Source organism: Elephantulus edwardii, unplaced genomic scaffold, assembly GCF_000299155.1.
Source record: "Elephantulus edwardii isolate Elephantulus edwardi_28Jun2011 unplaced genomic scaffold, EleEdw1.0 scaffold00045, whole genome shotgun sequence".
Taxonomy (NCBI): domain Eukaryota; kingdom Metazoa; phylum Chordata; class Mammalia; order Macroscelidea; family Macroscelididae; genus Elephantulus; species Elephantulus edwardii.
Genome location: NW_006399795.1, coordinates 13,962,274 through 13,984,481, shown reverse-complemented (window position 1 = coordinate 13,984,481; position 22,208 = coordinate 13,962,274). Strand labels below are relative to the sequence as shown.

General features: G+C 57.2%; 1 protein-coding gene across 1 annotated transcript in view; it reads right to left on the bottom strand.

Moving 5' to 3' along the window:
* Positions 1–4,343: 4,343 nt before the first annotated feature.
* The window catches only part of MEGF6 (multiple EGF-like-domains 6), a 170,765-nt gene continuing 152,900 nt past the window's right edge, over positions 4,344–22,208 (bottom strand). The window contains exons 15-37 of the mRNA XM_006885926.1: positions 19,541–19,669; positions 18,643–18,777; positions 18,439–18,573; positions 14,607–14,732; positions 13,792–13,923; positions 13,593–13,721; positions 13,126–13,257; positions 12,420–12,548; positions 12,217–12,345; positions 11,831–11,959; positions 11,353–11,481; positions 11,003–11,131; positions 10,235–10,363; positions 9,949–10,080; positions 9,583–9,711; positions 8,730–8,858; positions 7,894–8,022; positions 7,615–7,743; positions 7,139–7,267; positions 6,925–7,053; positions 5,984–6,112; positions 4,532–4,672; positions 4,344–4,411 (exon numbers count right to left, since the gene is read on the bottom strand). Coding sequence (XP_006885988.1) covers positions 4,344–4,411; positions 4,532–4,672; positions 5,984–6,112; positions 6,925–7,053; positions 7,139–7,267; positions 7,615–7,743; positions 7,894–8,022; positions 8,730–8,858; positions 9,583–9,711; positions 9,949–10,080; positions 10,235–10,363; positions 11,003–11,131; positions 11,353–11,481; positions 11,831–11,959; positions 12,217–12,345; positions 12,420–12,548; positions 13,126–13,257; positions 13,593–13,721; positions 13,792–13,923; positions 14,607–14,732; positions 18,439–18,573; positions 18,643–18,777; positions 19,541–19,669 — 2,936 coding nt within the window. The remainder of the gene's footprint in view (positions 4,412–4,531; positions 4,673–5,983; positions 6,113–6,924; positions 7,054–7,138; positions 7,268–7,614; positions 7,744–7,893; positions 8,023–8,729; positions 8,859–9,582; positions 9,712–9,948; positions 10,081–10,234; positions 10,364–11,002; positions 11,132–11,352; positions 11,482–11,830; positions 11,960–12,216; positions 12,346–12,419; positions 12,549–13,125; positions 13,258–13,592; positions 13,722–13,791; positions 13,924–14,606; positions 14,733–18,438; positions 18,574–18,642; positions 18,778–19,540; positions 19,670–22,208) is intronic.

The following is a 22,208-nucleotide window of genomic DNA, read 5'->3' as shown; positions in this document are numbered from 1 at the left end:
AACAATTTTCAGTTATACAGATGACACAACCTTACTAACAGAAAGTGAAAACTACTTAAAGCCCTTACTGCAGAAGATCAAAGACCACAACCTTCAATATAGATTACATCTCAATGTCAAGGAAACCAAAGTCCTAATCATTGGACCAATAGGTAACATCATGATATATGGAGAATAAATTGAAGTTGTCAATGATTTCATCTTACTTGGATCCACAGTTAACATCATGATAATCCAGAATGCAGAAGACATATTTCATTGGGGACATTTGCTGTCAAGGACCTCTTCAAACTGCTCAAGAGCAAGAATGTAATTTTAAAGATAAGTGTGCTTGATCCATGCCATAGTCTTTTCCAGTTACTTCCTATGCATCTGAAATTTAAACAATGGAGAAGAGTGACAGGAGAATCATCAATGCCTTTGAAGTGTGGTGTTGGAGAAGAGTACTGGATCTCTTATGGACTGCCAAAAGAGGAAACAAATCTGTCTTGGAGGAAATGCAACCAGAGTGTTCCTTAGAGGAAAAGATGGTGAAACTTTGTCTTACATATTTTAGATATATTGTCAGGAAAATAATGTCTTGGAAAAAGACATCCTGATAAAGACAAGTGGAGGGTCCGAGAAAGAGAGGAAGACCCCCAACAAGATGAATTAACCCAGTGACTTTTAAGAAAGGGACAAAGCCTATCATAAAGAGTGAGGATGGTATAGGACAGGGCAAGATTCACAAGGTCGCTATGAGTTATTGAAGCTGAACTGCAATCCCAAAGGTATGTGGTTCAAATCCACCAGCTGCTCCGAGGGAGAAAGATGGGCACTCTCCTCTCATTCGATTAACTGCCCCTGAAAACCCACTAGAGGGTCAACTATGAGTCAGTTCTGACTCAACAATATAGTACATGAGTTATACTTGACTCAATGGCACCTAACAAAAATCTGATGTCATTCACCTTTTTGATAACTTCCTGTTCATGATTGCTTCATGCTAATTGTTTTTCCTTCGCTTTTCTGATAGTACAGTAGTCAAAGTACTGAACAGAAGGTCAGCAGTTCAGACACCACCATTCTACAGATGAGGCTGTCTGCTTCTGTAAATAGTTATCACCTTGGATGCTTCATGGGCAGTTCTACTGTCCAGCAGGGTCACTATAAGTCAGAATGAATGGCAATGGGTTTGGGGTTATTACAAGACTAAGAAACTCTGATGCTACACAGGCTAAGTACTCAGCTGTTAACCAACAGGTTGGCGGTTTGAACCCACCAGCTGCAGTCTGTTTTATAAAGATTACAGCATTGGAAATCCTATGGGGCATTCCTACTCTGTCCTAGAGTCACTGTGAGTTGGAACTCACAGCCATTTGTTTGTTTTAGACAATTAGGGAGCAGAACTAGTTCATTAATAGACTTCTCACCTTCATGAGCTCTGGTGGCCAAGTGGTTAAAGATTTGCCCTGCCAACCCAAAAGCATAAAGTTCAAATCCACCAGTTGCTCCCAGAGAAAGACAGGCAAAAGTTCCCCCCCCTCCCCATGCACTTTACAGCTTCTGAAACCCCACTGAAGAGTCAGCAACGACTCCACAGCACATAGCAGCTCAACCACAACATGCCAGAAAACTGGGCTCAATTCCCAGCCGATGCTCCTCACCCACAGCCCCCACCATCATGGAGGCTTGTGCATTGATATGGTGCTAACTGGTTTCAGTGGAGTTTCCAGATGAAGAGAGACCAGGAAGGCAGGCTGGTGACCCACTTCCAAAATCCAGCTCCTAAAAACTCTATGGCTCACCACTGTCCGTGCACAGCCCATCGTGGAGATAGTGCTGGACTGGATGAGGGTTCTTTCCAGAGGTCCATGGGGTCATCACAGGCTGGGGGCTGATTTTATAGCAACTTAAGAACCTCATAAGATAAAGACTGGTGCGCTCTCTTCTCCACGTCCTACATCTTTGCCTTTGTGGTTTCCATTTCTTTGGTCTTCCTCCTGGATCCTGAGAGTGTCCTGAGCTCTTTTTGCCAAGTTCTTCTTCCAATTCATCTATTTTCCACACTCAGTCTTCTTTGATTGTTTGGTCCAATATCAGCTACTCATCCCACCAGGTATCAACCTACTGAGATATGAGGATTTACTGGAAGTCTGAATGTGGTCCATTCGCTTGAGTGCCTCTGCCGTGACCTGTTGTTTAAGTAATTGAGTTCATCAGTTGTTGTTATTGTTGGGTACCTTTGAGTCAACTACAACTCATAGCAACCTTGTGTACAATGGATCTGAACCCTGCCCCATCCTGCACCTTCCTTATCACCTCTGATATAGTTAATGCCATTGTTACAGTCATTGGCTCAAACCATCGTGTTGCAGGTCTTCCTTTCTTTCGTTGGCCCTCCATCTTTCCAATCATGATGTCCTATTCCAAGGACCAGCCTCTCCTGACAACATATCCAAAGTATGGGACATAGAGCTTCACCATCCTTGTCTCCAAGGAGTATCCTGGCTGCACTTTCCCCAAGGCACGTTTGTTGGCCCTCTTGATAGTCTATGGGCTATTCAATCCTCTTCTCTAACATGACAACTCAAGGCATCAATTCTTCTGTCACCCTTAGTCACCATCCAACTTTCATAGAGACCCCATATGTGACACAAGGCACAGCCCAGTCCTTCCCTGTCCCCCATCGGTAGGTGCTAACCCTCTTCTTCAGCCACTGTATCAGTCCAGCTCACTGAGGGTTTTCCTCTTTTTCACTGACCCCCTACCAAGTAACCACATCCTTCTCCACAGACTGGTCCCTCAGGAAACCATTACGTTCAAAGTACATGTGGTCAAGTCTCACCATCCTGGCTTCTAAGGAGCATCTTTGATTGTCCTTCTTTCCAAGACTGCTTTGTTCATTCTTCTGGCAGTCCCTGGTATGTTCCGTACTCTTCTCCAACATAAAAATCCAAATGTATCAGTTCTTTTTCAAGCAAGGATGTCACCTGCATGACTAAGGGGTGCCTGATTCAAGCCCTAGTCTTTTCAATCACCTCGTAGGCAACGGAAGGCTGAGTTCAGGACCTTTTAGCTAACAGCTGAGTGCTTCAACAGCTGTGCCCCAGGGGGCTCATGAACTTGACAGAGCATTTGTTTTTCCTCTGAGACTGTGCCCTCAAGGGTGCCAGCTACATAGACAGGTATTGTGGAGACAGGAAAGGGGCCTACAGGCCAGAATTTAAGGAGGCTGCTCAGGAGAGCAGGGGAGCAGAGGCCCCAGGATTATCACTGGACTCCACCTTCTCCATGGTCCCCTTGGGATATTATTCCCCCTGACCTCTGCCCCTGGGTGCTACCCTCTTAACAGGGAATGCCTTAGCCCGCTGCCAGGAGAAGCCGCCCACTCTGTCCCAGTGCTCTGAAATCTCACTGCTGTGCTCACCCCCCCCCCGGGGACATAGGTGGGGACCGCTCAGCAAAAAGCACCTCCCTGTCAGGCTGTCCCCACCAGCACTGCCCTCAACTCCACCCTCCCTTTCCCGTCATTCTTCACACACACACACACACACACACACACACACACACACACACACACACCCCTCAACAGTGTGTCCCTTGGAATGTCCCCACATGAGTGTGTCTTGTGTTTCATAAATCCAGCCTTCAGGTGGAGCAGCCCCAGGGTTGCCTACCCCTCCGAGGAAACCGGCTAAACCCCAGCTTGACAATGTGGCACTCCCAGGGAGGAGCAGGGGACAGATGCAGGTTTGCCCACAGTGCTAGCAAACACACAGGCCCCAGTGAGGCTGTTACTCCTTTAACTTGGTGGGTTTACACTGCAGCCATGGAGACCCCAGGGCCCTCAGTCCTGAGTCAGGGCTCCCTGGGATGGGCCAGGGCAGCCTTCCAGGGCACAGGGCGCAGATACCGCTGGCCATAAATACCTTCACATAAATACAGGGTGGGATATATTTCCAGGTAAACGTTGGGCCAAGCTGCAACAGCCCCAGGCCTAGCACCAGCTGAACCTGCCTCAGTGGCAGGGCCCCACCTGTCCTCAGAGCTGACCCAGGGCCAGGCCTGCAGGACAAGGTGGGCGTCCTCCACACCAGCATGCTGAGTGTCTGGTGTGGCCCAGGGCCTGTCCACTTGCTGGACCCAGGCAAGGCCAGCTGCAGCCTCTCTCCTTAAAGCGGAGCAGCCCTCCTCAAACCAGGCAGCTCCTTCCATCCAGTCCTCCACAAAGATGTTGCTTGTGCCTCTGAGAGTGGGACTGGAGTCCTGGGTCCATGGATCACCCCCAGCCATCACCAAAATCCCTGGATCCCCGTGGCCGGAATGTGGGAGGCAGGATCTCAGTTGCCACTGTCCCAGGACTATTGGTTTGTTGCCACCTTGCCGTTGAGCCTGGACGCAGGGCTGTGGGAGGCTGGGTGAGTAGCTGCTGTGGGGAGCACAGGGAACGGGGGAGTCAGAATCTACCTCTCCATCTCCCCACCCAACACTGGCTCTAGCCCCATGCTACAGTCCAAATTCTTGAAGTCAAAGGGCAGTGGACACCCACCGCCCCATGGGGGGCCCGTGGCCTCCAGCCTTAAAGCCACCTGCTGGTACGTGCCAGGCTTACCAGTGACACGGGCGTTCCTCACCCTCTTACCTGGGCCCAGGGCTGTGGACAGACTCTCCAGGAGCTGGGGGGACCCACCTGCAAGAGGATAGCTCATGTCAGTGCCCCCCACCACCAAGTGCAGTAAAGGGGTAATTCTAACTCAGCACAGCCTCTTGTCCAGTCTCACTCTCCAGCCTCCTTCTCAAATGAAGCCCCACTCTGACCCATCCAGGCAGCTGGGGAACATCAGGAGGCCAGGCTTGGGGCTGGGTGGAAGTGGTCAGGGCCCAGGACTTCTGACAGCTGTGAGGCCCTGCCCACAGACACAGCCATGGGGAGAGAGCAGGGACAGGGTGTCGGGCTTGGAGTTACCTAGCCTGAGGCAGCACCCACAGCGCTTTTCAGCAGGAGGGCTGGATTCAAGGAAAGTGTATCAGGGCTGACATCCTGAGTCACATCAGCCACAAGACCCAGGCTTCTCCTCCTGGCCATCCTGGCCTTAGGCCAGAGGAAGGGACCGGGCTCTCAAGACCTCCAGCAGAATTCCAGTTTTGTCCTCTACAGTCGGTCAGTTTGTGTTGCAATACCAAGTCTGACCACTAGATGGAAACATGGTCAGCGCTATGTTCCCAAGCACGACTGGAAACTTCAAAGCTTTGGGAGGGTGGGACCCCTTCCAATTCCTTCTCACAGCTCATAACAGTTCGGGGTCCAGGCCGCTTCGGAGAGGGCCAAAAAGATGCACTTGCACATGCTCCATAACAGCCTCAAGCCAACGATCCCAGGTCTGGAACCCGCTCATAGCCACGCCCAGAGCGAGTGGACTCCCATCCACATTCCTGTGTCTGTGCTCTACGGGCCCCAGGGTTGGCATACGGCCGCTCTGCAGAGATGCGCCTGGGGAAGTGACTATGAGCACCAGACCAGAGGGAGCAAGAGCTACCACTGAGCTCTGTCTACTTCATGGCAGAAAGTTCTAGTCTTCAGGAAAGTGCAGAAGCCAGAGGGACCATCATTGCCACTCTCTCTGTGCTTGCGTCTTTGCCTATGTACAGATGTCCACACTTATGTACTAATGTTTGGTGCCATCAAGTCGAGTATGACTCATAGCGACCCTATGAACGTCAGAACCCTGTCCTATCCCGTGCCAACCTGACAATCTCTGACACACTCGAGCTCATTGCTACAAGGACTGCCAATCCATTTCATTGAGGGTCTTCTCCAAAGCATGCTATTCCTCTCCAAGAGACAGCCTCTCCTAGCAACATGCCCAAAGTACGTGAGAGGAAGCTTTGTCATCTTGGTCTCCAAGGGGCATCCTGGCTATACTTTCTTGAAAATCTATCAGGCAGAGCACTTGCTGGAGCCAGGGCACAGAGTTCCCCCTGTACCTGGGGCCCCACTCACCTTCTTGACACCTGGGCCCCGTGTAGCCATCTATGCAGCGGCACTGTCCAGTTACGGGGTCACAGTCAGCTCCACCCCTACAATCACAGCGCAGGGCGCAGCCAGGCCCAAAGCGCCCCTCTTTGCATTCTACAGGGTAGGAGAGAGACCAGCTGTGTGTGAGCGAACCCTGTCCACCCAGGTGTGGTCACTGCTACCAAGAAGTACAGCCATCAGGCCCAATGTTGTTCTCTAGCCTCCTCCAACCCACCCCGTGAACCGTGTGGAAAGCGCTGAGCAGGAACGGGCCCACAATCACCAACCCAGGTTCTAGCCCCAGTCAAGCTGGCAAGGGAGGCTGGTGGTCAGTGCTCCTGCCCAGGACAGGAGGAACTGCTGCCCACGCTGCACCAGAGCAGCATCTGTCTCCCTCAAGGTGGGCCTGCCTCCCCAGTCATGCCAGCCAGGAGGGTCTCATTCCCCCCCAAGGACCGGGGTCCTCAAGGTGGCGGAAGCCCCTCCAGGCCTGTGGGTAATCAGAGGGCAGGTCTGATCTCAGAAAACACTGAGCAGGAACTTCATGCATGGACTCCAAGACTCAGAGAGCTCTCAGGAAGGCAAGAATCTGCACTGCAATCCCAGAGGTACGTGGTTCAAATCCACCAGATGCTCTGCTGGAGAAGGAGGGGCAATCTCCTCCTGTACCAGTCAGATCCGATTTGACGGTACACTCACACACACACACAAATAATTTTAAACAAAAAAAGAAAGAGTCAGAGAGATCTCCCCGACTGACTGGGGCCCCAGAGGGGGTGAGGAAGCAGGGAGAGGGGTGCACAGGAGGTTGATCTGGGGCAGTGCCAGCAGGCAGGGGGCACAGGGAGAACTCATTCAGCATAGTCAACATTCACCCCTGATGGACAGCCCTCCCCTGGCCCACTGCTGCGCAGACCCAGACTCACCAAGGTCACATGTGGCTCCCGTGCGCCCCGGAGGGCAAAGGCATTGGCCGGTGACAGGGTTACAGGGTGCTCCTCCCTCACAGGCACATCGCTGCCCGCAGCCCTCCCCGAAAGAGCCTGGGTCACAGCCTGGCGGGGACAGTGTGCTCAGCTCCATCGCCCCGCCAGGCTGGGTGGCAGGAGGGGACTGTTACTGAGGTCACTGAGCACTCACCTCGCTGACAGAACTGGCCCTGGAAGCCAGCAGGGCAGAGGCACTGCCCGGTGACGGGGTGGCAGGGGGCTCCATGCTGACACTGGCACATCCCCCGGCAGCCGGCCCCGTGGAAGCCGGGGGGACAGGCTGAAGGAGGGCCCCAGTTAGAATGTGGCCAACGGAGGAGGTGGCAGAAACCTGGCAGCAGCTCCCCAGCCTTGGTCCAGACTCAGTTTACCGGGAGTGGGACCAAGCCACCCATCAGAAGCCCCTCCTGCACTCTCCTCCCTAGCCCCCTGGTTCTCTGTCCCCAGTGGGGGGCTCGGAGGAGGGGTGGCAGGGTGGGGATCTGGGAGAAACCAAGCATGGCCAGGGTGTCTCACTCAGGCCTGCTCACATGGACCCCAGGAGGAACAATAGAACAGAAACTGGTCACTGCCATGGCCAAGGCCTTCCTAGACTGCCCTCGGGTGGGCCCAATCTCCCGCACTCACGGTGCTCGCAGGCCGGGCCGTAGAAGCCAGGGCCGCAGCGGCAGGCCCCCGTGGCAGGCTCACAGGCTGCGCCGTTGCGGCAGGCACACTCCAGGTGGCAGGCGGCACCGTAGCGGCCAGGTGGACAGGCTGAGGAGAGGGCGGACAGGTGAGCCTCCCTCCACGAGGGAGACGAACAGGGTTCAAGCCAAGTCCCTCCATGTGATACCTACTCCAAATGACCCCAAATCTCAGCCCACCCAGTAGGAGTCCAGGCCTCTCCCTTCGGCCAGCACTCACCTTGCTCACAGTGTGGCCCCGTCCAGCCCAGGCTGCAGGCACAGCTGCCGTTGGAGGCATGGCACAGACCCCCGTTTCTGCAGGAACACACACCCCTGCAGCCCACACCAAACTGGTTCCTGGGGCAGCCTGTGGGCAGAGGAAGGCGGCCTGCTCAGCCCAGGAGGGGCGCTCCTCCACCCTGGAGGGGGCCTGCCTGCCACAAGAGGCCCTGACTTCAGCAATTAGCACCCCTGTGGCCAGGATGCCTGAAGATTTTGCGGCCCACAGGCCCTGAAGGGCCTCCAAGATGGAGAGCTGGGGGTGTCATCAGAGGGTGGCAGAGAACCCAGGTCTAGCAGGGTGTGGGGACAGGCCTGTAGACACGGCCCTGGGGACCGGGCATGCCATTGTGAGCTCGGGCAGCTACGACGGTGCCCAGGCTCATCACTCCACCGCGGCTTGTGCTCTGAGCTGCCTGTTAACAAAGGCCCGACCCCTGGGACCAGTGGAAATGGTCAGTAGGACTCTCCTCCAGCAGGACATCAACCAGCCAAGAGCCTGGCACCATCCTCAAGACTTCTCCATGAGTTGACGAGGCCTAGGTGGGGGCTGATCCATCTCTACCAGCCTTAGGGATTGTAAGTCACCTGAGCCTCAGGGCGGGCAGTTAAGGGGACTGGGGGCGGGGAAGGGGATGTTGGTGATACTCCAGGTGCCGCACACACCTTGCCAGGTGGGCTCACACCTCCTACCCCCAGGGCCACTGGGGAATAAGCTGTAGAGTTGAGTTGATCATCAGACCACACCCCTTCCGGAAGTGCCCACCAGAGTGGAAACCCGGTTACTGCACTCACCGTGCTCACAGCGGACACCAGTCCTCCCAGGGGGACAGGAGCAGGCGCCCGTCACGGGGTCACAAGCCGGTTCCTCCCCACAATCGCACACGTGGGCACAGCCAGGGCCAAAACGGCCCTGTGGGCAAGCTGCCAAAGAAGACAGGTGAGGCTGCCCCCTGGTCAGGCCCAGCAACTGACTCTCCACTCTCTCCCCATGGGGAAGACAAAAGAGTGGGGTCTATTGCCCCGGGCCAAGGGGCTGCAGCAGCCATGCCCTTCCTCTTCTCTTTCCCCTCCACCTTGTCCTTTTCAGTGTGACCTGCTGCTGCCCACCCTGCCCTGCCGACCTGCACGTCCGGCTTAGAGCTGGGGACCACCCATGGCTCAGGAAAGGCTCTTTTAGCCCCAGGATGCTGGGCTGCAGATAAAGGTGGGGAGCAGCACGGGGTGTCCCCAGAGAGCCAGCAGGGACATCATCCAGGGCCACCTCTTGCCACCCTACTTACAAGGCTGTTGTTGTTAGGTGCCGTCGAGTCTCTGTGACTCATAGCGACCCTATGTACAACAGCCTAAACCCTGCTCTGTCCTGTGCCAACCTCACTGTCTCCGACACACCCATCCTGATTACCCCAGTCACTGAATCAATCCACCTCATAGAGGGCCTTCCCCTCCTGCGCTAGTGGAGGTAAATGGAAGGTACCCATTCCTGCCTTGTTCCATTGTTCCTTACTTCAAGGCCCACTCCATCCCAGCTCCTCAACCCTGCCTCCACCCCAAAGCCCCCTTTCTGTACCTCAGTACTCCAACCCATCCCAGGCCCCCAAACCAACCCCTCATGCCCCCAATTCCCACCCCTGCAGTGGTCACTCACTGAGGTTACAGTCGGTCCCCAGGAAGCCAGCAGGGCAGCGGCAGGCCCCGGTGGCCGCGTCACAGGAGCCACCATTGTGACACACACACTGCTGTTCACAGCCTGGCCCGAATCGCCCGGGTGGGCAGCCTGCAGGAGATGACCAGCTTCTAGAGCTGCAGTGGACACTACGCCAGAGTCCCCAAGGACAGCTCTGAGAGACGACACCCCCTCAGCACCCCCAGGGACAGTCCATCGCCCCCCACAAGGTAGCACTGCTTCATTAATACCCCCAGGAAAGACCAAGAACCTCGTGCTCCCAGACATCCCACTGCCGACCTGGCCAGCGAGGTGAGCATGGGGTGGGCACGGACGGAGGGCACTCACGTTGCTTGCAGCCGCTGCCATGATAACCAGCAGTGCACACACAGGCCCCTGTGGCAGGGTGGCATGACTGCGTCTCACTGGGACACTGGCACCTCTGGGCACAGCCCTCTCCAAAGGTGCCAGGTGGGCACTCTGGGGCAGATGAGAAGAGAGCATTGGTCCTGGCCACAGCCTGAGTCTCAAACCCTCTCCAGGAACCCCCCAAATGGGATGGTTTTGGGGGTACAGCTCAAGCCTGACACTGCCAAGCTGTTGGCCTACCTCATCCAGGGTTAGGGGCACCTACCCTGCTCACAGCCAAGCCCTGTGAAGCCAGGGGGACAGCCACACTCCCCGGTGACATGATGGCAGGCAGTGCCCAGTGGACAGTGGCAGCGCTGAGCACAGGCCTCTCCAAACCAGCCAGGCGGGCAAGCTGCAGGGAAGGCAAGGGCTGGGGAATTTGGGGAGACGGGGCCAGGAGACCTGGAATAGGGACCACGCCTGTGTGGAGAACTGTCCCTGAGGTACTGGCCCTCAGTGCTGGTGACCAGGTGGGTCTGGGCCCAACACCCACACCTTACTCCCTTCCAACCCGGGGTCAGGGTGGACCTGGGACCATTCCTGCTTGGAAGACCCCAATCCCCTGGGTACCAGTGACCAGGTGACCCTGCGCTCACCACTCTCACACCTCGCGTCCCTCCATCCTGGGGGGCAGAGGCAGATGCCAGTAACCTGGTGACAGGGGGCTCCCCGCCGGCAGACACATCGCTCCTGACAGCCAGCCCCAAAGGTGCCCTCAACACAGGCTGCAGACAGCAGGTGGAGGGGGGCTGAATCAGGACCTTCCTTCCGTCTGTGCCCCCACATTTCACAGCCCCCAAGGGCTGGGTGTGAGGTCAAACTCCACCCCAGGTAAAGCAGTTCCACCCCCATAAGACCACCTTTCTAGGTAAGGACCCTCCCTGGCACCCCTGGAAGCTCAGGAGGCAGACACTGACACCCAACCCCCAGCCCTCTGCACCCTCTCACCTCCACGACCCAACCCTAGAGGGTCCCCGCCCCTTTCACTCACGACTCTGGCACCTGTCCCCACCCCAGCCGGCTGGGCAGAGGCAGGCGCCCGTTCGGGGGTCACAGAGCCCCCCATTGAGGCAGTCACAGGTATGCTGGCAGCCGGCACCGAAGTGCCCAGGGAGACACTCTGCAGGATGGGAGCAGAGTGAATGAGGGTCTCCTGGCCCTGCAGACACCCAGCCACACTGCCCGCACCCAGAGCCCCAGAGACCTGCTCAGAAGCGACAGGCTGGTCACCATGCAAGTCCACAGCCACACCCAGGACGCTGACCCTGACCAGGGAGATTGGGGGCAGCCCTGGCTCCCACAGTCCCAGAGGGCCCTCCCACCCTGGCCCTCTAAGCTCACCCTGCTCACAGGCTGAGCCGGCCCAGCCTTCAGGACAGGTGCAGCGGCCTGACACGGGGTCGCAGGTGCCTCCGTTCTGGCAGATGCAGGGATGCTGGCAGCCCTCACCATAGAGACCCACAGGGCAGGCTGAGGGGGACGGAACAGGCAGTATCAGCCCAGCAGACCGCAAAAGCTCACCAGGGCCACCTCTCAGGTGATCTGCTCCAGGAATACCCTGGGTGCCTCCCTCCCAGCCCTGTAAGCACAGGGCTGAAGAGGCACTTCCAGCCCCAGACACCTCCACCTCCCTTGGGTACCAGCTCCCAACACGCTGCTGCTGGTCTGGGTAAGCCTGGCATCCGGCACAGTGGTCCATTTCCATGTGACCCCTTCACAGCCTCATGAGGGTCAAGTCCTAGCCCAAGGTTGAGTTCCTGGACTCCCAGAACTAGGTTCTTTGTCCCTGAGTTGCTGGAAGCCCTGCAGGTGAGTTTACCTTGCACACAGGTGGGCCCCATCCAGCCCGGGGCACAGTGGCAGCGCCCGAGCACGGGGTCACAGGTCGCCCCGTTGGCACACGTGCACTCCTGGCTGCAGTTAAGGCCATAGGTGTGGGTAGGGCAGGCTGGGGGAGGCAGAGGTTCAGTCAGGCCTCTGCGCCCCTCTTCCTGTGGCCACACCACCCTTCGGGGCCAGGGCTTTTCACAATCGGGGCATCGTCACCCATGTGGGAAAGGGGGTGTCTGGGAGCAACAGCAGACGCGGCCGGCCACGTGGTGGCTCTGAATCCCCTCTTCCCAAGACATCAACAAGTGTGCCAGCCCCCACTCCTCCTCAACCTGCCCCCACCCTCAGTGGTGCTAAAGCCCCATGGTCACACACCCTGATCACAGCGGGGGCCCCGTCGCCCCGCTGGGCAGACACAGGTCCCGTTCACGGCGTCGCAGGGGGCCCCACCAGCACAGTCACAGGCCCTGAGGCAGTCCACGCCAAAGAAGCCAGCCGGGCAGGCTGCAAAGGAGGGGGTGGTGAATGAGGGGGTGGTGTACCTGGGCTCCCGGGTCCACCCACCATACCCCGCTCACCTCGCTCACAGAAGGTGCCCCTCCAGCCGGCTGTGCAGGTGCAGGCCCCGCTGACATGGTCGCAGGCAGCGCCGTGCTCGCACCAGCATCGCTGTCCACAGCCCGGCCCAAAGCGGCCCTGCGGACACCCTGAGCACAGTCCGAGCACCATCAGCAGGGCCCGGGCAGCGGGCTCACGGGCACGCCTTCCCACCTGCAGGGCCTGCCTCCCGCTCCCGCCGCCCACCCAGCCAGGAGCCAAGTTCCAGGGCGTGGAGGAGCCGCGTCTCCTGGTCGACCAGGGCTACTTCTGGGAGACCTGCCCCAGGACTACCCTGGACACCACCAAGCCTCCTGCTCCCGTGAGAATCACCTCATGGGGTCGTTCAGGCCCTCCAGGCCAACCCATCAGCCTGTGGGGTTAGGGACTTCATCTGGGGCCACCTCCTAGACAAGCTGAACCCCACTAAGCCCATAGCATCAGGCCCCCTTCAACTTCTCCTATGTGCCAGGTGGCCCGTGAGGACGTGACAGCCCTCACTGTACATTCCAAGTGGGTGACATCTGACATATTAGGGGAGGGTCACCTCCCTTCTCAATTCAGGGGCATGAGGACTTGCTTCTCTGGGTTAAGATGGGACTCCTCTGAGCTCCTGAAACTTGGGGCCCCTGTGGTGAGGTCTGGAGTGGGATCGGGTGGGGACAGCCAAGATCTGGCCCAACTCACTGAGCTCGCAGTGGTGGCCCGTGTAGCCGGCCTCACACAGGCAGCGGCCACTGGCAGCCTCGCAGCTCCCGCGACCAGCACTGCAGTTACAGGGGTGCCTGCAGTCGGGCCCCCAGTGTCCCCCATCACAGGCTGTAATGAAGGTACTCACATGGTACCGGTTCACCAGGGAGGTCAAGGGGCAGGGGCAGCCTAGGAGGGACCCCAGGAAGCCCAGTCCCAGGAGCCTCTGTGTGGTTAAGACAGGAAGGTGTGGTTACGGGTGATGGGGCCCCCAGTACCCAGTCAGGTTGAGGGGCAGGGGCAGCTCAAGAGGGACCCCAGATGACCCACCCCCAGGGAACTCTGTGTGTGGCAGGGAGAGGGACAGGGATGATAGACCCTCAAGGGGTGGGGAACACATCAGTAGGGACCCCAGGGGTTCTCATCCTGAGGGTCTCATTCATGGCAGGGAGGTGGTGACATACCTCTGCGACAGTCAAGGCCCATCCACCCAGGGGCGCAGCTGCACTGGCCGGTGGCTGGGTGGCAGTGCCCTGCGTTGGCACAGGAGCAGCTGGCCTGGCAGCCGGGTCCATACCAGCCCACAGGGCACACTGCAGGGGAGACAGGGTGAGCACCAGGGCCCAGCCCGCCACCCCGAAGCACACCCAGGGCCCCACTTACCATCCTGGCAACGGCTGCCTACATAGCCGGGCGGACACAGGCAGGCTCCTGTCTCAGGGTCACAGCTGGCACCGTGGTCACATGCAGGGCAGATCTCCTGGCAGCCGAGTCCCCAGCGGCCCTCAGGACACTCTAACCCCCAAGGTTGTGTCAATGCCCCTGCCGCTTTTGGTACCACCAGAAGCCCCCTCCACCCCGGAGCCAGGAAAGGCTGCAGGGCACCACCCAGTCCCAAGGAGGACTGAGCAGACCTGGGAGCTCTGGAGGGGCTGCCAGGGGCTCCACACTGGTGACCAGGCCACGGATAAGGTCTGCCGGCTCACTGAGTATCCTCTAATAGCCAAGAGACACTCTCCCATGGGGAACCCCTCCCCACTCCTTAGCAGGACTGACCTGTTGGCTGACTGAGTGTCCCCTATTGGCCAAGAGGCCCCCGTGCTGCCCACCATGGGGCACCCCCCACTCCTTAGTAGGACTGGTCTGCTGGCTGATTGAGTGTCCTCTATTAAAGAGGCCTCAGTGCTGCCCCCCATGGGGCACCCCCTACTCCTTAGTAGGACTATCGGGAGCAATTCTGAGCCAGAATTCTGACCCCCAAAATGGTCTGGGGTCACGGGTACCTCAAACACTACTGGGCAGGGCTCAAGAGTTCTTTAACCATCCTTGGGGCTGAGTCAGGAGTCCCCAACCATGGTCAGAGGCTACGTTACTCTCATTACATCAGTGCATCGGTTCAAAGAGACATGGTTCGGGCTGGGGCAGCCTCATAGTGGAGGAGCTGAGGAAAAGACTCGGGGAGGCCCCTTGACACTTACCTGCCCCACAGTCGTCCCCAGTCCTCCCTGCAGGGCACAGGCATTGCCCCGTGACCCGGTTGCAGGGGGCTCCCCCACAGGAGCAGGAGTCCGAGCAGTTCACACCAAATGTCCCCTCTGGACACGCTGCAGGAGGAAGTAGGACGGACTCAGCCCCACACTCATCTAGCCAGAGCCTCTTCTCTCTTGGCGGTCCCAGCCATTGGGTCCCACATCCCCTAACCTGTCAGGCACCTGTTTTAGCTCCAGCTGGGCTGTTGAACATACCCTGGTTCCCAGGTGACCATGGCAGGTCACAGGAAAGGACTGGAGAGAGGCACACACAGCAGGGCTGACAGGATAGGATCTCAGAGGGGGTCAGTAGGGGGGGTGACCATAAGCAAAGGCTGCACATGCTGAGTGTCAGTCTCTCAGGTCTCAGGAGAGTGCCCAGGCAGCATTGAGACCAGGTCAGCTCTGCCCTTCTCCATCCTCACCTTGCCCTGCCCTCCCGGGGGCTCTTTGCTGGCCAGTGCCCCATGCCCTGCCCAGGGATGCCTGTCCAGTGTGCCTACAAACCCGTTCACCTCCCAGGTCATGCTCAACCAGAAGACCTGGAACGTGCATGCCCTCTTCATGAGGACTCAGCTCTCAGGCTCCCAGAGGGCGCTGGGGGGTCTGTGTTGGCCTAGCTACACCTACAGCTTCAGCCCTTTCCTGGTGGAGTAAATTTGAGAGGGAGGGGGCCAGATGCCACACAGATCAATAGAAAAGGAGATCTTCCTGGGCCTGCCCCTTCCCATCACAGGGCAGTGAGTGGGAGGGCAGAGGGGCATGCTGGCACAGCTGACTCAGGCAGGCCTTGGGCACACAGTGGGGCGTTGGGAAGAAGGTGCTGCAGAGCCCCAGCTGGCTGCTTCCCACACTTGTGCAGACAGCCCCTGGCACAGGGAACCTCGGAGCAGGGTAGAGCCCCGGGCACAAGGACCCTTAGAGCAGGGTAGAGGCCTGGGCACGGGGGCCCTCAGAGCAGTGCAGAGGCCTGGGCACGGGGACCCTCAGAGCAGGGTAGAGCCCCAGGCACGGGGACATCAGAGCAGGGTAGAGCCCCGGGCACGGGGACATCAGAGCAGGGTAGAGCCCCGGGCACAGGGACCCTCAGAGCAGGGTAGAGACCTGGGCACGGGGAACCTCAGAGCAGGATAGAGCCCTGGACATAAGGACCCTCAGAGCAGGGTAGAGACCTGGGCACGGGGAACCTCAGAGCAGGGTAGAGCCCGGGCACGGGGACATCAGAGCAGGGTAGAGCCCTGGGCATGGGGACATCAGAGCAGGGTAGAGCCCCGGGCACAAGGACCCTCAGAGCAGGGTAGAGCCCCGGACATGGGGACATCAGAGCAGGGTAGAGACCTGGGCACGGGGACATCAGAGCAGGGTAGAGCCCTGGGCGCTGGTAGCCCCAGACCCTCGCTTCGTGAAGCTCAGAGTCCAGGGCTGAGGGGTTCTGTGCTCCCATGACTGCCCTGTCCCTCAAAGTCCAGCAGCAGGGCCTTTCTTTCCCAGCACAGCCCAGCACACAGCTGGGGGTAACCCTGGGGTGCAGGAGAGGGCTGCTTCTCTGCCCAGCCTGCTGCTGCCGGAAAGCACCCCAGGTCCAGGAAGGTATTCATGGCTGAGTTGAGGTACAGGCTTCAGGAACTCCATGCTCCACGCCCCAAATCCCCCAAACCCCAAAGCTGGGGCTCAGTGTGAAGGACATGCCTGCCTGGGGGAAGCATTGGTAAGACACAAGCAGATTCTAGGATGGGGGGACCTGGGAACAGGAGACTCGAGCACTAACTGGTTAACTCTGTCATGAGTTTCCCACCCTCAGGGGCTCGGGCACACATGTAGGATGTCAGGTGTAGCATACGTGTGTGTATAACAGGCATCTGAGCTCCACACCCACATGTTGTAGGTGCTGCACACACGCCTCATGGTGGGACCAGGGGAGGCGAGCTCAGCGGCCCCGGTCGGAACAGCCTGCCAGGCCTCCCGGAGCCTTCTCTCCACTAATTGGGGGCAGACGCGTGCTTTGGTCAGTAATAGTTTCCAGACCCACAAGCCGTGAGGACCCCAGCATTGCCACAAAACTATGTGTGCCATTTCCTGTGTCTCATTCTGGGAGCTCCTTGAGATGGTTGTAAAGAAAGGAAAGGAAACAGCAGAGAAGAGCTGGGGTCAGGCTCTCCTTTCTTGCCGGGCATGAGGTGTGTGGAGGGCTGGACCAAGACAGACATGGGTCGGAGGCACTGCGTGCCTGGGCTTCAGTAGCCTGTGCGGTCGGATGGCCAAGAGGCGCGTCCTTGTGTTCACTGCTGTCCCCACTGCTCAGCCCAGGATGTGGGAGCTGCTGGCAGGCCCCCAGGAGCAGCTCCTTGGGAGGGGAGAGTGAGGGCGCTGCCCTGTCGTGAGGCTGCAGCCACAGGCCCCCTGCTGCCCATCCTCCTCAGGCTGGCAGGGCTGAGTACACAGACAACATGAGCCAAGGAGGGCTGGTCTGCCCAGAGCTTGTCTGCACCAGCCCCGCAGCCCCGCTTACTCAGACTTCCCTGCCCTCACAACAATGGCAACATTTCAGTGTTTCCTACAGGTCACGAGGCCACAAGACTGAGAAGCCGGAGGCTCCAGAGATGATCAGCCAGGCTCCTCAGCACAGAATGGCCAGGTTAGTCATCAGCTCCGGCTGGGGCCTCCCTTCTCCCCTTCTGATCATTCAGCACCCACCCAGCCAAGCCTGGAGGGTGGGAGGCTGACTCGCTACATGCTGACAGCAGTGCCTTCCTCCCCTCCTCCCTGACCCTTTCCAACAAAGTCCAGTTCAACACTTGCTGCCCAGTCCCTGGGGCCGGTCAGGGCACAGCTAGACAAGGACAGAGAGTACTGAGCCTCCTGGCCTTCCAAGGACCCCTGGGCTGAGTCCACTGATCCACTGCACATCATAGCCCCTCTCCCACCATGGAAACGTGCGTACCCAGGCCTCAACCCCGACCCGCCATGTTGTGCCCATTATACCCGCCTAAGGCCACAGCATCCATGGGGAGGGACCTTCCATCGTGGTGTTCACACTCCACAGTGTCACTGTTAGCCAGGCCTTCTCGTTAGGAGCAATTGCCTCTCACTGCACCCCTCACACCTTCCCCAGACGTCCCTAAAGAACCCATCCACCTGTGCCACTCACACCGCCAGGGTGGCTCTCCTGCGGCCCAGCGTCAGGCACACAAGGCACTCTGGGTGTACCAGTGGAGTGATGAAAGAAAGATTGAATGAGTTACCAAGTAAATGAACAAGTGCCTGAATGAATGAATGAGGGTGGATGAATGAATGAGTGAAGTATGAGTGAAAAATGAGTGAGTGAGTGAATGAATGAATAAGTGAGGGAAGAGTGAAAAATGAGTAAATGAATGAATGACTAAATAACTGAGGAATGAGTGAAAAATTAGTGAATGAGTAAAGGAATGAATGAATGAATGATGAATGAATGAACGAATGAGTGATCAGTGAATGAATGAATGAGTGAGTGATGAATGAATGAATGAGTGATCAGTGAATTAATGAATGAATGAGTGACCAGTGAATGAATGAATGAAGGCATGAGTGAGTAAATGAGGAGCCTGAATGCGTGGTTCTGGACAACCAGTCCCGCACTCAACAGTCTGTGCTGGAGTAGAGGGACGGGTATACCAGTCACCTGTGCCACCAAGGGTCCAGTAACCCTCAGCCTGGATTGGGGCACCTCTACAGCCACCTGCACCCCAGCCCAGGTGCCCTTGACTGACCCCTAGATCCCTGGGGGCCCCAGCTGGCCACTCACCTTGGTCACAGTCCTTGCCGTGGTAGCCAGCCGGACACTGTTTCTGACACTCGCCGCTCTCAGCGTTGCAGGCCACACCTGTTGGGCAGGTGCATGCCTGCCGACAGCCTGGCCCGAAAAACCCCGGCTGGCACTCTGTGAGGAAGAAGACAGGGAGGTCAGCGGCTTCCAAGACACCCCGGCCTGACCCCCACCTGCACTTACCGAGCTCGCACCGCTCCCCTCGGAAGCCCGGCTTGCAGGCACAGCTGCCGTCCCTCCGGTCGCACGACCGCGTGTTCCGCTGCACACAGCGACACTCTTCCGAGCAGCCAGGTCCGAAGGCCCATGGGGGACAGGCTGCAGCCAGAGATGCCACGGGACAGGTGCACAGCTGTCAGTGCCACCTTCCTAGCTGCATCCACGGAGCCCCCACCTTCCAGAACCACACACCGAGCTGTCTCCAGAGCCCTGCACAAGCTAGTGTGTCCCCCACAGCCACCGGGCCCTTTATTAACCAGCACCTGTCCCCAGGGACCTACGAGGTTTGTGCCCATTTGACAGAAAAACAAGGCCCAGGAGAGTCCAGGGAGTCACCCAGGTCACTAGGCAGCTCTGTTTTCTCAAAATAAACCCAAAACGAAGCTGCACTGAAGCTTGCTGTCCCCACCCGCCCTCGCTCCAGCAGCCAGAGCCGCTTCCCTCCCAGATGTCTGCAGACCCTGTGGATCTGCCATAGCCCAAGGCACATCTTGTTGCCTAGAAGTTTCCAAGGGAGACTACCCTGCCTGGCATTGGGGGGGGCAACTTCCATGTCACCCCAACTCTGGGTGGCAGTAGCTGGAGCCCTGCACACTCCTCAGCCCACCTGGCACCCTGGATCCAGGCTTACAGGCTGCCCTTCCCCCTCACCACATTGTACCCTGAGGCTGGGGGATACCCAGCCAGATGCCCTGAAAGTCAATTATGTGAAGAGGGTAGGCCAGGGGGGACCCTAGCTATCCCCAGTCCTAAACTTGAGTTCCTCATCCACAAACAGTCACAGCAAAGCCAGCCCAAAAGGCATGCAGTGAGTGAGGTACGTGACCTGCCCCTCTGACCACCGCAGTGTGGTGGGACTCACCGAGGTGACAGAAGCGGCCGTAGAGCCCTGGGTCACAGAGGCAGGCCCCGTAGACACGGTGGCACCGGCCTCGGTTGGCACAGTGGCACTTCTTCCGGCACTGCTTGCCGTAGAAGCCTTTGGGGCAGCCTGGGGTAGGGGTGGGCATAGTGAGAAGGGGGAGTGGGCATAGCCCACGGCACACCAAGGGCTTCTCTTAAGGACACAGGACACAGAACAGCTGCCAGGACATGGTTAGAGGGCTCTGGATGGATGCACCCAGGAGACAGAGGGACCACGAAGACAGGACAGGCCCAGGGTGGACCAGCTGGACCGTCCCTCCCCTCCTGCTCACCATCCCATCCAATCCTGTGGCCTGGATGTTGGCACAGCCTACAACACACCAGAATGGCAGAGATATCTCACCCCAATCGCATGGAGCACCCCAACTTCTGACCCACCGTTGTCACCAAGACCAGCCTCCAGATCTCAAAGAGGGACAGATGCCCCAACTGGACAGGGTCCGAGTCAACACTCCAGGGGCCCCGAGTCACATCCCTCCTCCCAGGTCCGTCCGTCCTGTGTGCCTCTTACTGAAAGGTACAGCAGCATAGCAGGTGCTCTGAACAGACACGTTCACACACCCAAACCCCTAGAACCTGAGAGCACAACTCTTTTGGGAGAGATGACTTTGCAGCTAAAAGGAAATTACGATCTTGAGAAAATAAAAGCTGGCAGAGCTTATGTCCAGTTAGACGAGAAAGGCACAAGGGGCTTAAGACAGAAGAAAAGATGGAAGACAGAGGCAGTGTGAGTGATGCGGCCACACGTCAGGGACCCCGGGAGGCTGGACACTAACAGGGTCCCCTGCAAGCCTGTTGGTCATACTCTGAGTGCTGGTCTCCTCCAGCATCCTACACAGCCATGAGTGAGCCCTGTGGGAGCCCAGCCGAGACCCGGGCCTCCAGGAGTCAGGTGGTGGTTATTATTATACGTCACTGAGTTGATTCCTAATCATTGTGATTCCATAGCTGCACAGTAGAGCTGTGTCACAGGATGCACTTTCCTTTAAATTGTGATTTGAATGAACGTTTACAAAGCAATTGGTTTTCCATCCAATTGTTCATTCACAATACTAATTACAAGAACTACAACATAATACCTTTTTTCCACTTCCTCCCTATGATTCTGATTTCCACTAATCCTTCTGTCTTCGGGGCTTTGTCTGTGGGGAAACGCTGCTCTTCTGCCTCTTTGTGGCCAGTTGTTCTAAGGAGTGTTTCTCTGCTGTTACTGGTCACCTGAAATGCTGTTATGTGGCTGTAATCTTTAGAGGCGCTCATTACAAGGTCTTTTCTTCCGTGGAGTGGCTGGTGTATTTGAACAACTGACCTTTCAGTTAGGACCAGAGCATTTAACCATTGTGCCACCACGGCTCCTTGGGGAAGCCATAGAGCATTCCATGTTGTTGTTGTTGATACATACTGTCCAGTCAGAACTGACTCATAGCTAACCCTCCGGAGGGTTTTCAGAGACAGTAAATAGCACAGGAGGAAACTGCCCATTTTTCTTCCCTGGAGCAGCTTGTGGATTCAAACTGCATGCCTCAGGGTTGGCAGTGCAACACCTTAGCAACTAGGTCACCAGAACTCAGGTCCACAGAGCAGATGAAATCCATAGCTCTGGCTGCACACTGGGCCTCAGGTCCCCTCAGCAGGTGGAGAGGGAGCAGGGCCCCAGTGGTCTAGGAGCTCAGAGGCTGGCAGAAGGGGCAGAGGCAGGGAGCCCTGAGGGCAACCTATTGTTGTTGTTGTTGTTGTTATGTGCCATCGAGTCGCTTGCAATTCATAGCAATCCTATGTACAACAGCCCTAAACTCTGCTCTGTCCTGTGCCAATCACACTATCTCTGACACTCCCATCCGATTACCCCAGTCACTGCATCAATCCACCTCATAGATGGCCTTCCCCTCCTGTGCTGTCCCTCCACCCTACCAAGCATTATGTCCCTCTCCAAGGACTGGTCCCTCCTTACAACATGTCCAAAGTATGTTAGACTGTTAGACGGAGCCTCAGAATCCTTGCCTCCAAGGAGCCGCCCGGTTTGACCCTTTCCAGGATGAATCTGTTTTCCTAGCAGTCCATGGTACTCTCAATAACTTTCTCCAGCACCACAGCTCAAAGTCATCAATTCTCCTTCTATCCTTCTTGGTCATTGTCCAACTCTCTGATGCATAACGAGTGATTGCAAAGACCATGGCCTGTATCAGATGCACCTTAGTCTCCAGGGAGACACCATTGCTCTTTAGTACTTTGGAGAGGTCTCTAACAGCAGACTTCCCCATGGCAATATGTCTTTTAATTTCCTGGCTGCTGGTGCCAAGAGTGTTGACTGTGGAACCAAGCAAACTAAAGCTGTGAACAATCTCAATCTCTTCACCATCCATCCTGATGCTGCCAATTGGTCCAGTGGTGAGAATCTTTGTCTTCTTGACATTGAGCCTCAATCCATATTGGAGGCTGCAGTCCTTGAGGGCAGCTTAGTCTCCATGAATTACAGTTGCCCAAGTATCAGACAGGGATTGCTCTCTGCCCCCTAAGGCAGGAAGCCTGCAATTTATAAAACATGGTAGTTACTGTATTGTATTGTATTGTATTGTATTGTATTGTATTGTATTGTATTGTATTGT